Genomic DNA, 10,241 nt, shown 5'->3' with positions numbered 1-10,241 from the left:
CATCCTGGGAAAAATATGATTTGTCCCCCCCAATATATCACTGAAACATAACTATGTAATTTAAATAATATTAATAATATGCAATGAAAGCAATTGTGCTGATTGTAGACACTTAATAGCGCGTTTTTAAGTTTCAAAAGATTGCGACCCCCCCACCCTTTTCCTCACAATGGTTTGATCCACTGGCAAGGTAACAGAGGGGTTGTAGCCACTGTCTGAAAGGCACTCAATGAACGTAACTGAAGTGAGGTTAATCCAGTCAATCGCGCACTCACACTAGCTGAATATGCAGAGCTAGCGTGCAAATATTAACTATTAAGCTAGCTAGTACCTATTCCATTTATGTGGCCTCGTCAAAGATGGAATCTTTGCTATCGTCAATTTATTCCGAGATCAGCATGCAGATGATGTAAGTTAGTGCTTCAAAGTCCCTGTGATAAGGTTAGCGATAAACTGAAGTCCAAACTGAACAGAACTACACTCTCTTCTACCATTGTCTTAAATATATTTAATGGTCTCGCTGCAAAAGCAAAATTGTCGCAAGGGAACTTTTATTTATTTAACCCGGGTAGCAAAGATTATAGCAAACACCACTGAAACTGAATTGGTGCTCGCTAGCTTTGCAAATTCAGCTATTGTTGGAAGCCAGCCAATATGAAACAAACTATTAAAATTACAAAAGGTTGCAGCATATGTTGTGTAAATGGTGAACTCATACAGCTGTCAACTCTTGTCATTTTAATCCGTTTCACATTTGCTAGCTACCTTTTAGATCGAAGCCCAAATAGAATGATAAAAGATAAGATGATAGAAGCCCATCTCCTACTGTAAATAACCTACACACTGTGTGTGTGTAGCCAGCCAGCAAGGTAGAAAAATGGCAGAAAAATAAAAGACGGACATCAGAGTATTTTTCAGTACACCAAAACGCAAAGTAAGAACCCTAGTAGCCTAATATCTCAAAGACTAGTTGATAAAATGTTCATAAGAAAGAAATGAAATTCTAATGGAAATGTTTCACAATGATGTCATTAGGCAGAGCAGGCAACAGATGGCACACAGACAGCAGAGTTGGGGACAGATATGCAGGGACAGACTGGCAGAGACAGGGAGTCTCAGGTAAGTTTGTTGAGTCTTTGTTTGGCAACATTATGAAAGGTTCTCCATTTTTTTTACTTGTAAAATAGGAACATAATTGGAAAATGCCATGGATACCCCCACTCTCAACTTAAACTGGTGACTGAACTAAGATTTGTTAAAGGCAATGGTATTGCTGTTGTGATTAGTTGTGTAGTTTTGGGTACCGGTAGTTAGGAGTACGGCAAACACCTTATTTCTTTGGTTCCTCAATATACATTTACCATATTACAATGTAGGCTATGTGTTACAGCACTACTTTTGGTGTCCCCCTCAGGAATTGCTCTTGAGAAAATTTCATGTAATTGTCCCCCCCAAAGTTGATATCAGATTTTCGCCCCTGAGGAGAAGTGCCATGCTTTAATTTAATGGAACTGTTCCCATTCATATAATGGATCACCGGGGGCAAACTACCTGCCCTCCATGACACCTATAACACCCGATGTCACAGGAAGGCAAAAAAGATCATTAAGGACAACAACCACCCGAGCCACTGTCTGTTCACCCCGCTATCATCCAGAAGACGAGGTCAGTACAGGTGCATCAAAGCTGGGACCGAGAGACTGAAAAACAGCTTCTATCTCAAGGCCATCAGACTGTTAAACAGCCATCACTGACTCAGAGAGGCTGCTGCCTGCATTGAGACCCAATCACTGGCCACTTTAATACATGGATCACGAGTCACTTTAAACAATGCCACTTTAAATAATGCCGATTTAATCATGTTTACATATCTTACATTACTCATATCATATGTATATACTGTATTTTAAACCATCTATTACACCTTGCCTATGCTGCTCAGCCATCGCTCATCCATATACTTATATGTGCATATTCTCATTCACCCCTTTAGATTTGTGTGTATTAGGTAGTTGTTGGGGAATTGGTAGATTACTTGTTAGATATTACTACACTGTCGGGAACTAGAAGCACAAGTATTTCGCTACACTCGCGATAACATGTGCTAACCATGTGTATGTGACCAAAAAACATTTGATTTGATTAAAAAGAGTTTTAATAGTACTACAAAAGAATTCCCCAAAACCAAATTTCTCAAGGGAGAGATGTTCCACTGTATCGAAGGCTTCATAAAAATCTAAGAAGACAATAAAACTATCTTTGAAGATTTGATCAGAATAGTCACCAGTCGGATATGATTAGATATATGTCTGTTCCTCATGAAGCCAGATTGGGTCTCTTCTATAATTGAGTTCAAATACTGCCTTCATTCTTTTAGCAAATATAGAGGCTAATATTTTGTAGTCGTTATTGAGCAGGTAGATTGGCCGCCAATTATCGAGGAGAAGCAAGTCTTTCTTGCGCTCAGGTATTAATGTATTCAGACCTCGAGTCAAACATGGGAGGGAGAGCATTATTATCAATGCTTTCAGAAAAGACCTCTAACAGAAATGGGGCTAACTGTTGAGAAAACGTTGTGTAAAACTCAGCAGATACATCATCAGTCCCAGGAGACTTGTTATTTTTAAGGTGTTCAATAGAATAAATGATGTGTTCATCTATAATAGGGTGATTAAACTGTTCCCCCTCAGCCTCCCCAATTGATTTCACATCCCCCCCAGAGAGTAAAAAAAAAAAAGATTTGAGGACACCTCAACACTTAGAACTATAAATGACAATTCATACAGTAATAACTGGGAGCTTTTTAATTATGAGTTTGGAAAATATTTATGAAAATATGTGAGTATTCTTGCCAAGACGAGGAGAGCTGAAGAAGAAAGTGTAATTAACACTCTAAAAATAATACAATTCAACAATTAAATAATTAATCTCTAATTTTATCTTCTTCTCTGTTGCAGTTGCCTGCTTGCATCGCTAGGTGACAGTAGTTGCACATCATTTATCAGAGTGACAGTCATTACGTCTTGACAAAAACAATGCTTTCAATAGATTTTTTTTGTTTGTTTGATCGATTCAATGATGTTAGTTGTTGTTTTTATTGCAATCTAGTTAGCCTTTAGAGTTGAACGCATGGCTGACATAAAGTCCATTTCAGCTGAGTTAGTAGCAGCTCGTACTGTCAACAGGAGGAAATGACCTGACAACGTGATGTCGGAGTCCCAGACAACATACGTTTGCCGTTGCTGAGTGAGCAGCCAGCAGAAGTTTACACTTTCTCTGAGGAACAAAATAGTGACTTTTTTTTGTTTGGGATGAAAAGGAATTGAACATATGACTTTCGTATGTCAAATGTATGTGGAGTAAGTCATTGGTAAGTGGAGCAGACGTTGGATTAGCTAACGGTTAGCTAGCTAGCTAATGTTAGTTTGGGGATGCTAAGCTAGTAACGTTAGCTCCTAAGCAAGGCTGCTAATTCCTGGTCATGGAGTGGAAGGCCGAAACATTTGTTAGTTTCTACATGGTAGTTAATTTCACTCGTCTGGTGTCTCATGTCTGAGTTCCTTTTTATTAGATAGAAAATGGAGGATGAAAACAAGAAGTTTAGCTGAACGTTTCGTTTTGAAAAACGGTTTTAATATCGCTCCGGTAGCTATAGTAACCAGCTAATTTGATGAACTCTTAACGCTGCAGAAGGTTAGCGATTTTGTTTAACTGTAACGTTATATATAAATTCAATGAAATAATCTATTGTTTATCTGCTGATTTCTTTTCGTAGCTAACGTTAGCCGCTTACAAGTTAGTTACTGTTAGCTAGCTTGCTATTCTCAACCTAACCGGCTGGCCAGCAAAATAAAGTTGATTCTTTGCTGTCTGTATTCTGAAATTATATCTGTGGTTTGTAGCTACCTTTTTAAAGTTTCAAGTTTCATTAGTAGTATGTACAGGATACACATAGTATAACTTACTATACACCGTCCAACGAAATGTTTACTTGCATGTACCTAATCAACAATGCAACAACTAAAATATAAGAATACGAGCATAAAGTAAATGTCAGAGTATAATAAACATTATAGCATTAGTATAATACCAGAAGGTACAAATTATAGTCCAATATTTACGTATTTTTGGGAAGGGGGGGGGCGATTGGTGGGCAAGTGTTTAAATTGTGCAGTATTTAGCTATGCTAAGTGTGTGTGTGCAGTTAAAGGCACCAAGCTATTAGCTAGATGTTTCCTCATTAACTTTTCTTTTCTTCTCTGTCTTATTCGCAGGAAATGGACCAGAGGCCAGATTTTGAAGCAGCACTTCTGCAGCTTTAGAGAAGCAAATTTATCACAACTTGAAGTACTCGTCTCGAATGATAGTGACTTGTATTTGCACAAAGCTAACTAGCTAGCTAAATGTAAAGTAACTCGGTGTTGACAAGCTATCCAGCCAATTAGCTAGCTGCTATGGATATCTTTCCAAGACCTAGTGGAGAAATTCAAAGAAAAAACCCTCAGCAGGATTTCGAGCTTATTCAACGAGTTGGGAGCGGCACATATGGAGACGTATACAAGGTATTTTTTAAGCTAAGATCTAACTCAATAAACAGTCTGTATTAGATTTGGGTGTTCTGAATTTAGATCTTTGTCTAACTAAAACAAACACACACACATATGTTGGGAGGCACTAGATCCCTGTGCTTGAGTCCTTCTATTCCCTATCTAATTCCTATTGAAATCTGGCCAGAGTTACTGACATGAAGTTGTCAAGGTAGGATTTCACTCCCCCAGGCCTGTAGTTCATTTCTCTCTCTCTCTCTCTCTCTCTCTCTGTCTCTCTGTCTCTCTGTCTCTCTCTGTCTCTCTCTCTGTCTCTGTCTCTGTCTCTGTCTCTCTCTCTGTCTCTGTCTCTCTCTCTGTCTCTGTCTCTGTCTCTCTCTCTGTCTCTCTCTCTGTCTCTGTCTCTGTCTCTGTCTCTCTCTCTGTCTCTCTCTCTGTGTCTCTCTCTCTCTCTGTGTCTCTCTCTCTCTGTCTGTCTCTGTGTCTCTGTCTCTGTCTGTCTCTGTCTGTGTCTGTCTGTCTCTCTCTCTCTCTCTCTCTCTCTCTCTCTGTGTTAAAGCTTTTATATCCAAGATGTTAGTAAAGTTCTGCGATGACGGTGTGTATGTTGTATAGCCTACTAGCACCTTGATGCAAGCACTGAACCTTTTGCTGTTGTCAGTTTGCCAGGAGTGTTACAGGGGCATTTTAGTTTTTGAATGGAAACTAAAGTGAATGCTCATCTACATGGCATGTGAAGTATTTTGTAATCTTTTTTTTAAACTATTTTTTTTGCAGCCTGAAGTCAGTAGGAAACGTATACCTAGGTACGTTATCAAGCTCTTAGTTATCCATTTTTCTTAATTCACTTTTTCCTGTTTGACGGGAGCTGTCTTGTGAAGTTTTGTCGAGGATTTATTTAGAGGTGGTGAGTCACCTACCACAAAGGCTTTCATTTACTCCTGATGAGTTTAGCATCTGCTCACCATGTTATCACTGTAATGTTTTGGGTTCCAAATACAGTAGTTGAAGGACACAGCAGTCTACCGCAGGGATCTTCAACTACATTCACCCGCCAGCTGTTTTTGTTTTTCTTCATTTTTTTCTTCTTTTGAGCGGATAGTTGGAGGGTGACGGGGGGGTGGGGGGGGCAGAACATAATTACAAATAATTTGTAGACTGCAAATTGACCGCAAGAAGCCCAAACAGATATAACGTTTGACTAAAACAGTCATTTCAAACCTTGCATTTTTACAATTTCTCACGTCGTGTGTCTCTACTATGCGTGGGAATACATGGAACAGATTTCTTAAATAAAAAAAAATCACTTGGAGCTGATTTCCTGTTTTTGTTGTCTTTTATGTGCAACAAGGAAAATTCCACACGTGATGTAGCAACGACATTGAATAGAACTTCTACGTCTAAACGATTTTTTTTTTATATTAGATGGTAGCTACACAGATGGATTGAATCAATATCTTTACTCTGAAGGTCTTTCATATGTTTTGTTTTGATGACGTTGTCAGAACATTGCTAAGCAGTTCCACATACTTGGATGTACAGTCAGAACCAGAATCCTTCTACGATAACAAGGATATACACAGTACACTGATTTATAACTGGGACGGAGGAATCGTTTGGGCAACCCAATGGCTTTCTGATGTTATTCAGTGCCAGAAAAACCTGAACATTGTCAGGTCATTTTTCATAGTAACCCTGTGTTCTATTTAGTTTCCCCAGTATGGACCACCAGACTATTTATTGTAGGATGCATCTGTAACCCTGTAGTAACCCATGGTTATTTCCCAAATGGCACCATATTCCCTTTATAGTGCACTATTTTTGACCAGAGCGCTATGAGCCCTGGTCTAAAGTAGTGCACTATATAGGGAATAGGGTGCCATTTGGGAAATACCCCATGTAATAAAGCGTTGTACTGCAACCCCCCCCCACCTCTGTTTTTGTTTGATGGAGCATGTGGTTAAAGTAGAAGTTAGGTGGATTGGTAGGGAAAGCTAGGAGCGATCCAGCGCCAGTTCCCATTTTCCTGGCAAAGCTTTGAGGAGAGAGAGAGAGAGCGTGTCTATTTACTTAACAAAGGGACAATTTATTGGATTGGATTTGAGCCTTCCAATCTAGACATTTTCCTGTCTGTTCCCAAGTTCAAAATCACAATTGTGCAGACAGTTGCATTTCAGACACAGAGCCCCCACAGCCGAGGCAGGCCACTGGTGGAATGCAGTGCCTGGTATTTTCCCAGAGAGAGCCATGAACACGCAAGCCAAGTTCCAAATGGCACCCTATTCCCTATTTAGTGCACTATTTCTGACCAGGGCACATAGGGCTAAATAGGGAATAGGGTGCCATTTGATATGCAGACCAGGACTACGGCAGGCAGAGTGAAATACGATCAGGTCCTTGTCTAAACATGTGCCCAGAATGGGAGTGTTCTTTGCCGTACTGACAGCGGGAAATACTTCAAATTTGACAAGTCCTCCACTAAAACAATGACGTTGGTCTGCTGTAAGGCACAGATGTGTTGGAGATATTTGTCAAATTGAGAGGACCAGGAAGTAAACCCATGAGGGTTGAGTTTGATTGGTTGTTTTGTTACTTGGTTCATCTCTCTTTTGATGAAGAGTGTGTTTCATCCAGGGATGGACATTTTAAGCTAGCCCGAAGCTAGTACTTATCAGACCAGGCTTGTAGAAAATGTTCCCAACTTGCCTGCCAGAAAGTAAAATTGGGTCTTTTTTAAGATATCTCATGGCACAGGTTTTTATAACTAATGTAGTGAAAATTGTGGTCTGCTAGCCAGGCTTGCCAGTGCCCAAAATCTTTCAGTTCTATCCCTGGACGTTCATCTGTCTGTTTATTGTCCCAAGTCTATAAATGGGGAATCAGTACTGAAGATTAAACCGACAATATTTTGCTCATTCAGATTTTATCCTGGACTGATTTTCTTGTAGTGTGCAAACTTAATTTGAGAAATGTAACACCGGTTTGAACAGGAAGGTAGTTAGGCTGTGTGTGGGGGTGGCGGGACTTGGCTGTGTGTGTGTGGGGGGGGGGGGGGGGACTTGGCTGTGTGGGTGGCGGGACTTCGCTGTGGGGGTGGCGGGACTTGGCTGTGTGTGTGGGGGTGGCGGGACTTGGCTGTGGGGGTGGCGGGACTTGGCTGTGGGGGTGGCGGGACTTGGCTGTGGGGGTGGCGGGACTTGGCTGTGGGGGTGGCGGGACTTGGCTGTGGGGGTGTGGGGGTGGCGGGACTTGGCTGTGGGGGTGTGGGGGTGGCGGGACTTGGCTGTGGGGGTGGCGGGACTTGGCTGTGGGGGGTGGGGCGGGACTTGGCTGTGGGGGGTGGGGGACGGCTTGGCTTTGGGGGTGGCGGGACTTGGCTGTGGGGGTGGCCTGACTTGGCTGTGTGTGTGTGGTGGTGGCGGGACTTGGCAAGGTAAAATAAGGACTTTTGCTTTTCTTCCTGAAATCAATGAGGCTGTCACGTCTTTTTTAATTGTACCTTTATTTAACTATTCAGTTAAGAACAAATTCTTATTTACAATGACGGCCTAGGAACAGTGGGTCAACTGCCTTGTTCAGGGGCAGAACGACAGATTTTTACCTTGTCCGCTCGGGCATTCGATCTAGCAACCTTTCGGTTACTAGTCCAACGCTCTAACCACTAGGCTACCTGCCGTCTTAAGTTCAACATAAGTACAAAACCTTTTGCACATACAGTATCACAGCTTTGCCTAGTCTCTGTATGTCTTGTGTGCTGTTGTTCGTATATCTTAAAGGGATACTTTGAGATTCATACTTTTTTATTTTTTACCCCGTTTTCGTGGTATCCAATTGGTAGTTACAGTCTTGTTTCATCGCTGCAACTCCCGTACGGACTCGGCGTCCTCCGAAACACAACCCTGCCAAGCCGCGCTGCTTCTTGACACACTGCCCACTTAACCCGGAAAGCCAGCTGTACCATTGTGTCGGAGGAAACCCCATACACCTGGCGACAGTGTCAGGGTGCACTGCGCCCTGCCCGCCACAGGAGTCGCTAGTCCCTGCCGGCCAAACCCTCCCCTAACCCGGACGACGCTGGGCCAATTGTGCGCCGATCCATTGGTCTCCCAGTCGCGGCCTGGTCTCGAACCCAGAATGTCTAGTGGCACAGCTGGTACTGCGATGCAGTGCCTTAGACCACTGCGCCACTCGGAAGGCCCTGGCAATGAGACCCTTTATCGACTTCCCCCGAGTCCGATTGAAGTCGTGGATACCATTTTTATGTCTGTCCAGTATGAAGGAAGTTAGAGGTAGTTTCGCAAGCCATTACTAACTAGCGTTACTTATAGTGCTATGACTGGAAGTCTATCTGCTAGCATGAACCGTCGAAACAGTTCGCATTATATTATGCTGAAAGTTAGTGACGTTTTCGTTCGTTTTTTTGGGCCCTTTGCGCGCACATTGATTCCTTGAGTCGAGTCAAGTCGATGTTCGGTAGCCGACGTCTACGCCCCTTTGTCAGTGATTTGTCAGCTGTAGGGGTGGGAACTATGGACAGTGTTTTTCAATGAAGTGTTTGCTGTCATTCAACGAGACAGAGGAGCGTGTAGCAGCTAGGTCCTTCTGTCTGCAGTGCACTCATAGTTTTCACATTTCACTTGACAAGTACTGCACCAAACAACATTGCTAGCTGTGAAATTGTGTTAATGGCTATGATGTTGCTACGGTGGCTCAAGAGGGACAAACGACAGTAATATAGCTTGAAAAACTAGAAGGGGGGGAAAAAGCAAAGGTCTTTAAGGAGTATACAGGCCCAGACGTCCCATTTGCATATCCAAGTTCTTCTAGGAGCAAAGTATTCAGACACCTTCCTTTTTACACATTTTGTTACGTTACAGCCTTATTCTAAAAAATTTTTTTTTTGTTGAATTCCCTCATCTATCTACACACAATACCCCATAATGACAAAGCGAAAACAGAATTTTACATACATTTATAAAACAAATGAAACTTTGTTTACATAAGTATTCAGACCCTTTTTGAGACCGAACTGAGCTCCGGTGCATCCTGTTTCCATTGATCATCCTTGAGATGTTTCTACAACTTGATTGGAGTCCACCTGTGGTAAATTCAATTGATTGGACATGATTTGGAAAGTCACACACCTGTCTATATAAGGTCCCACAGTTGACAGTGCATGTCAGAGCAAATGCCAAGCCATGAGGTTGAATGTATTGTCCGTAGAGCTCCGAGACAGGATTGTGTCGAGGCACAGATCTGGGGAAGGGTACCAAAACATTTCTGCGCCGTTTGAAGGTCCCCAAGAACAGTAGCCTCCATCATTCTTAAATGGAAGAAGTTTGGAACCACCAAGACTCTTCCTAGATCTGGCCGCCCGGCCAAACTGAGCAATTAGGGGAGAAGGGCCTTGGTCAGGGAGGTGACCAAGAACCCAATGGCCACTCTGACAGAGCTCCAGGGTTCCTCTGTGGAGATAGTTGTCCTTTTGGAAGGTTCTGTCATCTCTGCAGCACTCCACCAATCAGGCCTTTATGGAAGATTAGCCAGACGGAAGCCACTTCTCTGTAAAAGGCACAAGACCGCCCGCTTGGAGTTTGCCAAAAGGCACCTCAAGACTCAGACCATGAGAAACAAGATTCTCTGTTCTGATGAAACCAAGATTGAACTCTTTGACCTGAATGCAAGCGTCACATC

The 10,241-nt window shown here is 42.3% G+C and overlaps 1 protein-coding gene across 3 annotated transcripts in view; it reads left to right on the top strand.

Annotated features, from left to right (window-relative positions):
• Nucleotides 1-2,987: 2,987 nt before the first annotated feature.
• The window catches only part of map4k5 (mitogen-activated protein kinase kinase kinase kinase 5), a 119,693-nt gene continuing 112,439 nt past the window's right edge, over nt 2,988-10,241 (top strand). Inside the window, exons 1-2 of one of the 3 annotated variants that reach the window (XM_045709476.2) lie at nt 2,988-3,370; nt 4,275-4,562. In XM_045709476.2, the coding sequence (XP_045565432.1) occupies nt 4,455-4,562 (108 nt within the window). In that variant the 5' untranslated portion in view covers nt 2,988-3,370; nt 4,275-4,454. Of the gene's footprint in view, nt 3,371-4,274; nt 4,563-10,241 lie in introns of those variants that run through there. The other 2 variants (XM_045709553.2, XM_082960638.1) reach the window with 2 other exon arrangements.

This window comes from Salmo salar, chromosome 01, assembly GCF_965601325.2.
Source record: "Salmo salar chromosome 01, fSalSal1, whole genome shotgun sequence".
Lineage (NCBI taxonomy): Eukaryota > Metazoa > Chordata > Actinopteri > Salmoniformes > Salmonidae > Salmo > Salmo salar.
This window is presented reverse-complemented; position numbering and strand designations above follow the sequence as displayed.